This window comes from Lethenteron reissneri, chromosome 14, assembly GCF_015708825.2.
Source record: "Lethenteron reissneri isolate LAM-NWPU_2019-01 chromosome 14, ASM1570882v1, whole genome shotgun sequence".
Lineage (NCBI taxonomy): Eukaryota > Metazoa > Chordata > Hyperoartia > Petromyzontiformes > Petromyzontidae > Lethenteron > Lethenteron reissneri.
In genome coordinates, this window is record NC_083792.1 from 1,902,697 (window position 1) to 1,916,110 (window position 13,414).

At 54.9% G+C, this 13,414-nt stretch overlaps 1 protein-coding gene across 1 annotated transcript in view; it reads left to right on the plus strand.

Annotated features, from left to right (window-relative positions):
* The window catches only part of LOC133342225 (cytoplasmic dynein 1 heavy chain 1-like), a 130,610-nt gene that overhangs the window by 80,509 nt on the left and 36,687 nt on the right, over positions 1–13,414 (plus strand). Inside the window, 13 exon segments of the mRNA XM_061551231.1 lie at positions 1,556–1,622; positions 1,625–1,716; positions 2,913–3,127; positions 3,744–3,948; positions 7,071–7,244; positions 7,398–7,517; positions 7,925–8,045; positions 8,494–8,624; positions 8,626–8,690; positions 9,356–9,473; positions 10,202–10,417; positions 11,143–11,355; positions 12,888–13,015. Of these exon segments, the coding sequence (XP_061407215.1) occupies positions 1,556–1,622; positions 1,625–1,716; positions 2,913–3,127; positions 3,744–3,948; positions 7,071–7,244; positions 7,398–7,517; positions 7,925–8,045; positions 8,494–8,624; positions 8,626–8,690; positions 9,356–9,473; positions 10,202–10,417; positions 11,143–11,355; positions 12,888–13,015 (1,865 nt within the window).

Below are 13,414 nucleotides of genomic sequence, written 5' to 3' on the forward strand. Positions count from 1 at the left end.
ATCACCCCATGATGCAGAGTGGTCGAGATTGGAGTGCTAAGTACTGTATAGTAAATACAGTAACTTTTTAAAGTAGGATATTTATTTTAGTTAATTTATTCCAATTTCACATAGTAAATACATGTACAGCACTAGAAAAACATATACCAACACATACAAACCTAATGTCACACAAGAATGTGCAAAAATAAGCTATTTTAAATTATGATTGGTGATTATCTAGCATTTTAAAAAATCTGGCTCCCCCTCCTGCCCGAAGCCGCCTTATAATTATAATTGATGATCGTCTGTATTATTATTATTGCCAATTTTACATGGCGCTGTCTCACGCCACCGGTCGTGAGTGAGCGACTGAATGAGTGAGCGAGTAACCGACGCCAATTCTATGATTTTATAGAATGGCCAGAGAATTGAAATTTTGTACAAATTTAGTCCTTGCTGAAAACTTTTTTTATACATTGGCCTCAAAATGTAAGGTTCAAAACTATGAACTTTTTGGGTTATAAATAGACTCTTAAACATCTTTTGATCTTGAGGTTTCCCAGGGACCTTGAATCGAACTATGACAGATTTTCCATCGCTGAACGTTTTGGATACTAGAAGTCAGAGTATAAAGTGTGCAGGACCAGTTACTCAGAATTCACAAAGCCTTGAACCCGCAGCAGGGAGCCACCTGATCCAGTGTCCAGTTTGGAAATTAAAGACGCAAGCCACAAGGAGTGTGACCGTCACTGTGCAACCCACACTATGGACCCTGTAGTACACCCTTAGAGACCCATAGAAATACATCGCGACTCACAGAGACACATAGACTCGTAGAGACACATAGAGATACCGATACTAAAATACATGCATTTAGATCAATAGATATTCATAGAGACACATGCAACCCACACTCTGGACCCCATAGTTAAACGCTGTAGTCTGCGCTCTTTCAATGGAGGAGGAACAGACAAACGACACGAACTCTCTCCTGAAGCCCTTTCGTCGTGACTAGCAGACCTCGACTGTAGCATTTAACTCCTGAAGGTATTGTCATTGGGGTCTGACTTGAGCTTGAAGCTTCTTGCATAAGAAAAAACACTTGACAGTCACTGCGGGGTTACTTTGCGAAGGGTTCTTTGCATGCTTCCAGGATGACATCACTCCACTGCTACGGCACCTGCCACGGTAATGTGGAATATACACCACTGGGCTCACGGCCGCTGACTGAGACGAGTGCCGTCACCATCGCTCGTTGGGAGCAGACGGATATTTTACGACGCGGTCTCCCACGCTTGCGCCGCTCCTGCTGCTTCCCACCGCGCGTTTCCCGCATCGTGCCCTCCCCGGTGTTTGAAACGACGTCCGACGTTGTTCCTCCTCCCCCCCGGAGCTTCCTCTTCCTCGTGTGCACGAAAGACAACACCACCCCCGCAAATACGCATTGTTGAATTCTGGTGGGGGGTGTGGGGGTATTATCTTGACCTTTGACATTGTGACGTCCAGCGCAACCTTTGCCCCCCGCGTAAATCCGAATGCCCCGACGCGGCGACCCCTCCTGCCTTTTCCGCAGGTGCACCGCAAGTACACGGGCGAGGACTTCGATGAAGACCTGCGCACCGTGCTGCGCCGCGCCGGCTGCAAAACGAGAAGATTGCCTTCATCATGGACGAGTCCAATGTGCTGGACTCGGGCTTCCTGGAGCGCATGAACACGCTGCTCGCCAACGGAGAGGTACGGCGGCGTGAAGCACTCGCCAATTAGCCCAACGGTGGGCGGTGGGGGGGGAGGTGGGGTTGGGGGGTGGGCGCGGCCGGCCCACCGTGGCTGGAGAGGCGAGAGGTCTCGCCGGGGAGCGTGGAGCTGGCGTTTCGGTGAGGTTCTGGGTGTGAGTCTGGAGCGTTGTTCTTCTTCGTTGCAAGGCCCCTGCTTGGCCACTGGCGGCAACCCCCTTGGTGGCCTTTAGTGTGGTCCCCTTGACATGCGGCCCCCGCCCCAGACAATACACAAAAGTGAACACCCCACCCCCCCATCATCATCGTGCTGCTGTCAAACCCCCAATGGTTTCAAATCTGTGGTGGCCATCACACACTGGCGATGTCTTATCGGTGAAAGTGCCGCCTCCCTCCTGAAAATGTAATGAAGAACCTTGCTCTGGAGTTTGGGGCGTGCGTGGTGAAGCCGGGTTCTCAATCGCCACGGTGAGACTGGTCTCAAGGGGTCGTACAAAACAGCGCAACGCGGGCGTCCGGCGTGAAATGGTCGGTGACACCCGCGCACACACGCGTACGTGCGTGCGTGCGCGTGTGTGTGTGCCGCTTGTGTAATTCAGCGATGGTCGTCCCATGGATAGGCTCGCCAGGGCCACAGGAACTAGGAATTTACACTGCTGGCTTAGTACCACCAATGGAGACACTGGCGGAGCCAGTGGGGGGGGTGGGGTGGCATGTGCCCCCCCCAATGATCCGACCGAAATCCCTAATATTTATCGGATCATTGGGGTTTATTAGTAATAAATCGGCATTTTGCGACCTCCACTGCCACTGTGTAGCATATTATTACGTGCAAAGCAGTTATAAGTGACTCAGAATTGTGCGCAGTTGCGTATACAGTCCACGACTTCCCTAAAGGCAAACACCTTCAACGAGCGCGATGCCGATCACACACGGTTCGAATTTGACCCCCAATCGATGGCTGCGCCATCGCAGCACACGCGTCAAACAAATCCGATCATTTTTCATTGCTGGTGGGGTTGTCCCCGCTACCTGAAAATCTTGGCTCCGCCATTGAATGGAGACGGGCGCCATCCCATTCACCCGAAATGCACTCTGTGTCACCGTGCCTCTCCGTGCCACCCTGTCGCTCTGTGCCACCGTGCCACTCCGTGACGCACACCGCTCCGTGGCACCGTGCCGCTCCGTACCCCGCAGGTGCCGGGACTGTTCGAGGGCGACGAGTACGCGGCGCTCATGACCGGCTGCAAGGAGGGCTCGCAGAAGGAGGGCCTCATGCTGGACTCGCACGAGGAGCTGTACCGCTGGTTCACCAGCCAGGTGATGCGCAACCTACACGTGGTGTTCACCATGAACCCGTCCTCCGAGGGCCTTAAAGACCGCGCCGCCACCTCCCCCGCGCTCTTCAACAGGTGACCCCCCCACCCCCACCCCCCCACCACCGTACCCCCTTCACGAACTCCCCCCATGTGCGTGTGTGCGTCGTCGTTATCGCTGTCATTGTCGGCCTGTAACTTCCCCCACCGCTGGGTAAAGTCCTCCCCCGTTTTTCTCCCATCCTTTCCTTCGCCTATGGGTCTCTGTGGGTCTCTGTGTGATGAGAGTCTATGGGTCTCTGCATAATGAGTCTATGGGTATCTGTGTGAGTCTGTGGGTCTCTGTGTGAATCTATGGGTCTCTGTGTGAATCTATGGGTCTCTGTGTGAGTCTACGGGTCTCTGTGCAAGTGTACGGGTCTCTGTGAGTCTACGGGTCTCTGGGTAAGTCTATGGGTCTCGATGTGAGTTTACGAATCTCCGAGAGTCTATGGGTCTGTGTGTCTCTGTGAGTCTACAGGTCTCTGTCTGTCTCTGTGTCTCTGTGAGTCTATGGGTCGATGTGTCTCTGTGTGTCTCTGTGAGTCTACGGGTCTCCGCGCTCATGCGTTGTCATCTCTCTCATCCCGTAACATCCCACCGGTGGACCGTGTGGCGTGACACCACACCACCTTTGTCTCTCCCCCCCCCCCCCCCCCCCCCCCCGCTGTAGGTGCGTTCTCAACTGGTTCGGAGACTGGTCGACGGAGGCGCTCTACCAGGTGGGCAAGGAGTTCACGGGGAAGATGGACCTGGAGAAGCCGAGCTACATCGCCCCCGACTCGGTGCCGGCCGCGTACGACCGCCTGCCCCAGCCACCCTCGCACCGCGAGGCCATCGTCAACGCCTGCGTCTTCGTGCACCTCACCCTGCACCAGGTGCGGTGCAGAGTGCTGTGGTGTAGAGTGGTGTGGAGTGGTGTGGTGTGGTGTGGAGTGGTGTCATGTAGAGTGGTGTGGAGTGGTGTAGAGTGGTGTGGAGTGGTGTCATGTAGAGTGGTGTGGAGTGGTGTAGAGTGGTGTGGAGTGGTGTGGTGTGATGTAGAGTGGAGTGGTGTGGAGGGGAGTGGTGTGGAGTGGTGTGGAGTGGTGTCATGTAGAGTGGTGTGGAGTGGTGTAGAGTGGTGTGGAGTGGTGTCATGTAGAGTGGTGTGGAGTGGTGTAGAGTGGTGTGGAGTGGTGTGGTGTGATGTAGAGTGGAGTGGTGTGGAGTGGAGTGGTGTGGAGTGGTGTGGAGTGGTGTGGAGTGGGCAGAGCAGCGGTGGTGCCGAGGTTCTTGTGCGTCGCTCCTCCTTGTCACCCGCTCAGCCATCCACACTTAGCCTGTCGTCTATCCCTCTGTCCATTCGTCCGTCTGCTGTTTCTCCTCTTCATCTCTCTGCCTGACCATCTGTCTGTGTTTATGTATCTATGTATAGGTGTCCATGTATCTATGTGTCTATGTCTATGTACAGTGAGGGAAAAAGGTATTTGATCCCCTGCTGATTTTGTACGTTTGCCCACTGACAAAGAAATTATCAGTCTATAATTTTAATGGTAGGTTTATTTGAACAGTGAGACAGCATAACAACAAAATCCAGAAAAACGAATGTCAAAAATGTTATATATTGATTTGCATATTAATGAGGGAAATAAGTATTTGACCCCCTCTCAATCAGAAAAATTTCTGGCTCCCAGGTGTCTTTTATACAGGTAACGAGCAAAGATTAGGAGCACACACTTAAAGGGAGTGCTCATAATATCAGCTTGTTACCTGTATAAAAGACACCTGTTCACAGAAGCTATCAATCAATCAGATTCCAAACTCTCCACCATGGCCAAGACCAAAGAGTTCTCCAAGGATGTCAGGGACAAGATTGTAGACCTACACAAGGCTGGAATGAGCTACAAGACCATCGCCAAGCAACTTGGCGATAAGGTGACAACAGTTGGTGCGATTATTCGCAAATGGAAGAAACACAAAAGAACTGTCAATCTCCCTCGGCCTGGGGCTCCATGCAAGATCTCACCTCGTGGAGTTGCAATGATCATGAGAACGGTGAGGAATCAGCCCAGAACTACACGGGAGGATATTGTCAATGATCTCAAGGCAGCTGGGACCATAGTCACCAAGAAAACAGTTGGTAACACACTACGCCGTGAAGGACTGAAATCCTGCAGCGCCCGCAAGGTCCCCCTGCTCAAGAAAGCACATCTACATGCCCGTCTGAAGTTTGCCAATGAACATCTGAAGGATTCAGAGGACAACTGGGTGAAAGTGTTGTGGTCAGATGAGACCAAAATGGAGCTCTTTGGCATCAACTCAACTCGCCGTGTTTGGAGGAGGAGGAATGCTGCCTATGACCCCAAGAACACCATCCCCACCGTCAAACATGGAGGTGGAAACATGCTTTGGGGGTGTTTTTCTGCTAAGAGGACAGGACAACTTCACCGCATCAAAGGAACGATGGACGGGGCCATGTACCGTCAAATCTTGGGTGAGAACCTCCTTCCCTTAGCCAGGGCATTGAAAATGGGTTGTGGATGGGTATTCCCGCATGACAGTGACCCAAAACACACGGCCAAGGCAACAAAGGAGTGGCTCAAGAAGAAGCACATTAAGGTCCTGGAGTGGCCTAGCCAGTCTCCAGACCTTAATCCCATAGAAAATCTGTGGAGGGAGTTGAAGGTTCGAGTTGCCAAACGTCAGCCTCGAAACCTTAATGACTTGGAGAAGATCTGCAAAGAGAGTGGGACAAAATCCCTCCTGAGATGTGTGCAAACCTGATGGCCAACTACAAGAAACGTCCGACCTTTGTGATGGCCAACAAGGGTTTTGCCACCAAGTACTAAGTCATGTTTTGCAGAGGGGTCAAATACTTATTTCCCTCATTAAAATGCAAATCAATTTATAACATTTTTGACATGCGTTTTTCTGGATTTTGTTGTTGTCATTCTGTTTCTCGCTGTTCAAATAAACCTACCATTAAAATTATAGACTGATAATTTCTTTGTCAGTGGGCAAACGTACAAAATCAGCAGGGGATCAAATACTTTTTTCCCTCACTGTATCTATGTCTATGTGTCTATGTCTCTATGTCTATGTGTCTGTGTCTATGTGTCTATGTCTATGTGTCTATGTCTATGTGTTTATGTATCCGTCTATATTGATGTTTGCCCATCTGTGGGACTATTTGTCCATCCATCTCCACGTTTTTCCAACTGTCTGTGCATTCCTCTGTCTGGCTGTCAAGTCGTCTGCCCTCGTGTTTGCTGCCTGTCTGGTATTATTCCATTTGTCCATCTCTTTATTCGTCCATCTGTCTCTCAGTCAATTAAAATGGCCGTCCTCACATCTGTACGTTCAGGTGTGCATCGGCTCGTCCATTCATCCGTGCATATCTCTCTGTCAATTTGTCTGTCTACTTGTCCACCCATTCATCTGTCCATCTCTCAGTATTTTGGTCCATCAGACCCTTCATCTATCTGTCCGTACATTGATTTGTCCATCTGTCCTCATCGTCTGTCGGTCCGTGCATTCATCCTTTCATCCCTCTGTCTTTCGAAACATCTACCCACGCTTAAAACAGAAAACTTAAACTATTTTTATTGTATCAGGGAAGGCCCACTGAGCTCTTTAGCTCAAAAAGTGGCTTAGCACGTGCAATTTATAGCAGTAGCCAAATACTCTAAACGCGTGACGTTGATTCTAAATGTGCAGGGATAAACCGAAGGACCCGGATAAAAATCTACGTGACCACGGGGAGAGAGACACACAAACTCCAAACACACAGCAGGCGTCAGGGTCAGGATCGAACCCACGACCTCCTGTATACCTGGCGAAATAGTTAACATCTCCTAGGCACCGTGGCCCCATTGGCCCAGCCAAGTTCCCTCTGCTTAGCGGTGTGCCTCAGTGCTCTTGCGGCGGTGGTGTTATCGCCGTTCCGCTTGTTTAGCCAGGCAAGCCTGGCCGAGTCTCGCGAGTCGCCTTTTGATGACGGTGCGGGGCCCTGGCGCAGGCGAACGCGCGGCTGGCCAAGCGCGGGGGCCGCACGGTGGCGATCACACCCCGCCACTACCTCGACTTCATCGGCCACTACGCGGAGCTGTTCGGGGAGAAGCGCAGCGAGCTGGAGGAGCAGCAGATGCACCTCAACGTGGGCCTCCGCAAGATCAAGGAGACCGTAGACCAGGTGCCCGTACCCCCTCGCCCGCACGCCGTGCCGCGCACCCGCACGCGCTCACCCTGTCCCGCTCGCCCGCACGCGCTCACCCCGTCCCGCTCACCTACATTCTCACTCCGTCCAGCTCCTCCACACGCTCACCCCGTCCCCCTGCCCCTGCAGGTGGAGGAGCTCAGGAAGGATCTGTCCATCAAGTCCCAGGAGCTCGAGGCCAAGAATGCGGCCGCCAACGACAAACTCAAGAAGATGGTGATCGGCCAGCAGGAGGCTGAGAAGAAGAAGGTGCGTGCGTGCGTGTGCGTGTGTGTGTGCATGTGTTTGTGTGCGTCTGTGATTGGTTAGTGCACTGCACGCGGCGACCAATAACAGCGGCAAATATTGAAACGAGCACCTGGTGCGGTGTGTAAAAATCAACAGTGGGGAGACAAAGGTGGCCGGGCGTGGTGCTGGCCACCCACACCCCCGTGTGCTGTGCTGGCCTTCACATGTACTCGCTAACAGCACTTGCCCCAACAGCCTGTTGGGGCTTCACGCGGAAATCTTTGTGTGGAAACGTGATTGTGTGCGTGTGGTGAGCAGCGGTGCAGTGATTCGCGCGCTGCGTGCGCCATGGGCTCTTGCGAACGCCGCGCACTCCCCCCGATAGTCCGTGAGGCCACGCGGGGACCCTTGTCTCCCTGCGAGCGCAGGTGATGAGCCAGGAGATCCAGGAGTCGCTGCTGCGGCAGAACGAGGTGATCGCCGAGAAGCAGAAGAGCGTCTGTGAGGACCTGGAGCAGGTGGAGCCGGCTGTCATCGAAGCCCAGAACGGTGCGGCCGCCCCCACCCCTCCCCCCACCCCTCACCCCACCCCCCACCCCTCCCCCCACCCCTACCCGCCCCCTCCTCCCCCATGCTCGTCCAGGCTCGCAGCTCGGAGCTGCCGCGCTTGTGGGTGTATGGGGGAGCGGTGGTGCAGGGGTTAGCGCTACGCTGCGCTACGAACCCAGCGACCCGAGTTCGATTCCCGCTCACGGCCACCAACACCGGTGACGATTATCTGAACGGGTCCTGGGCCTTCCCTAGGTCGACTCGGCCTCAAATGAGTACCTGATGCAGTGTGTAAACAACACCACTGGGAAGACAAAGGCGGCCGGGCATGGCGTTGGCCACCCACCCCCTTGTGTGCCGTTCCGGCCTTCATAGGTGCTCCTTAACAGCACTTGCCCCAAAGGTCTGTTAAGGCAACACGGGGAACTTTATCTTTGTGTGTGTGCAGCGGTGAAGTCCATCAAGAAGCAGCACCTGGTGGAGGTGCGGTCCATGGCCAACCCTCCGGCCGCGGTGAAGATGGCGCTCGAGTCGATCTGCCTCCTTCTCGGGGAGAACACGACGGACTGGAAGCAAATTCCGCTCCATCATCATCCGCGACAACTTCATCCCCACCATCGTCAACTTCTCCGCCGACGAGATCAGGTGTGCGCGTGCGCGCGTTGAGGAGCGACGCTCACAACAACGAGCGGAGCGCCGGGTGGCTAAAGCGCAGCAGGTTGGCACGGTAGGGGGCACAGGTGGTGCATCTGCCAGTCGTTTCAGGCAGTCGACCCATGACACCTGGGTCTGTCCCGTGGCTTGAAGGTGCACCTAGCCTGGCACAAGCACTGCGGTGACGTCACCGCAGTGCTTTGTGAATGGTAGCTATTGTTGTTGTTGTGAGTGTGTACGTTATGGGGAGCGGCAGTGTATTGGTTAGAGCACAGCAGTACGAACCTGGCGACCCGAGATTCATACTCGCGACCAACTTGCCTCAACAGTCTGTTAAACGCTATAGGGTGGATCTTTGTCTTTGTGTATGTACGTGCGTGTTTACGTGTCTCTGGGGGAGCGACAATAGAGAGGTTAGCGCACTGCACTATGAACCTCGAAACACGAGTTCAATTCCTGCTCATGGCCAACACCAATCACGAGTATTTGAACCGGTCCTAGGCCTCCCCTAGGTCAACTCGGCGTTAAGTGAGTACCTCGTGCAGTGTGTAAGCTTGTGCACGGGGGAGACAAAGGCGACCGAGTGTACATGCAGCCAACACCGCCCCTCTCACCGCGTCGTTTAACCGACGGGCCGTTTGACCTCCCCAAACCAGCGACACGATCCGGGAGAAAATGAAGAAGGGCTACCTCTCCAACCCCAACTTCAACTACGACACGGTGAACCGCGCCTCGCTCGCCTGCGGGCCCATGGTCAAGTGGGCCACGGCGCAGGTGAGGGTCCATCGCCGGTCGGGGGGGGGGGGCATCGTCTCACTGCGTGAACAGAGGAAGTTGGGGGTGGGGGGGTGATGGGCTGCCACTGAGTGAGATGCCCCCGGTATAATAATTTGAATAACATCAACAATTTACTTATTCGTCCAGGAGTCCTAGGACTCTTTTTATCAGGAGGGTCCTGCCACTACATTGGGTTTAATGTTATTAAGATGTTTTCAGCCAATTAAGGATGAGTGTGTATTGTGTGTCTGTATGTACGTTGAACTTCTCTCACCAACCGTGATAATCGGAGGTGCGGGGGAAGGACAACAAACTAAACACAGAAAGTAGTTCAGATATTACTCAGGTGGGTGGGAGGAAACCGGAGCACCTGGAGAAAACCCACACCTTGCACGAGATGGACACAGATGGCGATCAGTCCACTTGCTGCTGTAGCCGCCTTCTGCTGGCGAGCCAGGGTACGGCCACGTCCTCGACAGCCACGGGTAGAAGGGGAGTTTCACAACAACATCAGTGCGCTGTGATCCACCGAGCCCTTGCTGCCACTGCCCCTGCGGCACCGGGTTACGGTCAGCAGCAGCGTAGCATCGCCAGCGGGCGTGCCGCCTTGACGTGTTCTCGTGCGCGGGAGACCAAGGGTGGCGTCGCCGTTCTGTCTCTCTGCGCCCCTGTGCCATCCCCCGTCCACCGCCCGCCGTCTGCCATCGGCCGTGCCGGGACGACAGCTGAACTACGCGGACATGCTGAAGCGCGTCGAGCCGCTGCGCAACGAGCTCCGGAAGCTGGAGTGCGACGCCAAGGACAACCAGGCGCGCGCCGACGAGGTGGAGCACATGATCAGCGAGCTGGAGGCCAGCATCGCGCGCTACAAGGAGGAGTACGCGCTGCTCATCTCGCAGGCCCAGGCCATCAAGGCCGACCTGGCGGCCGTGGAGGCCAAGGTGAGCGCTCCCTACCCCCTCCTGTTCATCCGGCCGTGTCCGTACGTCCCGGTTTTGCACGCCACGCTGCCACGATCGTGACCGTCGGTCCGTCTTCATTGCCCCACGGTGGTGAGATGTTGACTGCCTCGCCTGGTATACAGGAGGTCGTGGGTTCGATCCCGACCCTGACATCTGTACATTTGGAGTCTGCGTGTCTCTTTCCCCGTGGTCGCGTGGATTTTTCTCCGGGTCCTTCTAGTTTTTCCCCTCCACATTTAGAAACAACATCACGTGTTGAAAGTATTTGACTGCTATAAATTTACACACGATCATATGCCACTTTGTTGTGCTTTTTTAGTTGAAACTAATAAAATATTATTTATTTTACCAGGTGAGGCCCACTGAGCTACGTAGCTGTTTTTCAGAAGTGACCTGGTCACACAAATGGTAACTCAACGAAGTGGCTTATCATCACGTGGAAATCTATAGCAGTAGCCAAATACTCTTAAGCGCGTGACGTTGATTTTAAATGTGGAGAGAAAAACCGGAGGACCCGGAGATAAATCCACGCGACCACGGGAGAGAGAGACACGCAAACTCCAAATAGGCGTCAGGATCAGGATCGAACCCACGACCTCCTGTATACCAGGCGAGGTAGTTCACATCTCCGAGCCACGGTGGCGTCCGGTCTCCACGCTCACCGTCACGGTCGCGGCGGCCGTGGCCGCGTGGGCCGCGTGCAGGTGAGCCGCAGCACGGCGCTGCTGCGCAGCCTCGCCGCCGAGCAGGAGCGCTGGGAGCAGACGAGCCAGACCTTCCGCACGCAGATGTCCACCATCACGGGCGACTGCCTCCTGTCGTCCGCCTTCATGGCCTACGCCGGCTACTTCGACCAGCAGATGCGCCACAACCTGTTCAGCACCTGGGCGCAGCACCTGCAGCAGGCGAACATCCAGGTGGGGCGGCTCACGCGCGGGACGATGCTCCCGTTTGCCGGCCCTGGCCGGGGAAGTCGGGAACTCGTGTCGTCGGCCGGTTGGTGGCGCGGGTCGTGGTGGCCGCTCCGCTCCACTGCGCCTTCGTACGCACACACACACGCACCCACAAAGACAAAGATCACCCATATAGCTTTAACAGACTGTAGGGGCAAGTGCTGTTAGCGAGCACCTATGAAGGCCGGAACAGTACACGAGGGTGTGGGTGACCAGCACACACGCACACACGCACACACATGCGCACGCACGCAAACACAATAACGCAAAAAGATCAAAAGCAAAGATCCCCCATGTAGCCTGTTAGCGAGTAGCACCTGTGAAGGCTGTCACAGCGCACGAGCGGGTGGTGTGGCCGGAAAACGACGCCCGGCCACGTTTGTCTTTACAACGGCAATATTTTACACATTGCACCGGGCACTTATTTGAGGCCGAGTCGACCTAGGTGAGACCCAGGACCGGTTCAAGTAATCGTCACCGGTGTTGGCCGTGAGCGGGAATGGAACCCGGGTCGCCGTGTTTGTCGTGCGGTGGCCGCCCCGTGGGGGAGCGTGGCTGCCGCCCCCCTCCTGTGCCTCCACGTGGTGTGGGAGGCTCCGTGGTGAGCCCCGTGTCCGTCTTAGTCGCAGCGGCGCGTTAGAACCTCACACTCCATGTTTGTTTTCGCCAGGCAGTGACAGCTCCTCCTCCGTAGCCTCGTTGTTGGGTTTTCTCCGAGTGCTCCAGTTTCCTCTCTCCCACATGTAAACACTCGTTAATTGGCCGGTCACATTTTAGTAAATGAACCTTATGGCGGGACCCCGGGGTCCCAAATAAACGGAAGTCAAAATTTTTATTTATGTATTTTTGGCAACTCCATCCCACCGCGCACATAAACGCTGCGACCCACGTGGCGCGGATCATTCTGTTGTCATGTCGTCCAAGCGCAGCAGCCGGACGAATGCGCAGAAGAAACTAAACTTTGAAACTTAGATTTGCGCATCGTGTAGAGCTCGTCTAGAATAGATTGCCGTATCATTTGCCTTCAACAGACATAAAATGACGTCGCAACGCAGTTTATGCGAGTGCCAGGGGTCCCACCATAAGATTCATTTAGAGGATCGCAGAGGTTGTGGGGGAAGGAAATTTGGCTCCGGCTCATCGCCTGGCTGGCTGCTGCCTCCCCGCTTGTCTGTGGTTTCTCCTCGCCCCTCTGAGACGTCCTCTCTCTCTTTGACAGCGAGCTGTACGCGCGTGTGCGTGCGTGTACGTGTGTGCGTGTGTGCGTGCGTGTGTGTGCATGTGTGCGTGCGTGTGTATACGTGTGTGCGCGTGTGCATGCGTGTGTGTGTACGTGTGTGCGCGTGTGCATGCGTGTGTGTGTACGTGTGTGTGCGCGTGTACGTGTGTGTGTGTACGTGTGTGTACGTGTGTGTGCGTGTGCATGCGTGTGTGTGTACGTGTGTGCGCGTGTGCATGCGTGTGTGTGTACGTGTGTGCGCGTGTGCGTCCCGCAGTTCCGCACAGACATCGCGCGCACGGAGTACCTGTCGAATGCGGACGAGCGGCTGCGCTGGCAGGCGCACTCCCTCCCGGCGGACGAGCTGTGCACGGAGAACGCCATCATGCTCAAGCGCTACAACCGGTGACGGCGCCACTCACGCTCACACGCCGACAACGACTCACCACACTCACCACACCACACTCACCACACCACACTCACCACCCCACACTCACCACACTCACCACACGACACTCACCACACCACACTCACCACACTCACCACACTACACTCACCACACTCACCACACCACACTCACCACCCCACACTCACCACACTCAACACACGACACTCACCACACCACACTCACCGCACTCACCACACCACACTCACCACACCACACTCACCACACTCACCACACGACACTCACCACACCACACTCACCGCACTCACCACACCACACTCACCACCCCACACTCACCACCCCACACTCACCACACTCACCACACGACACTCACCACACCACACTCACCACACTCACCA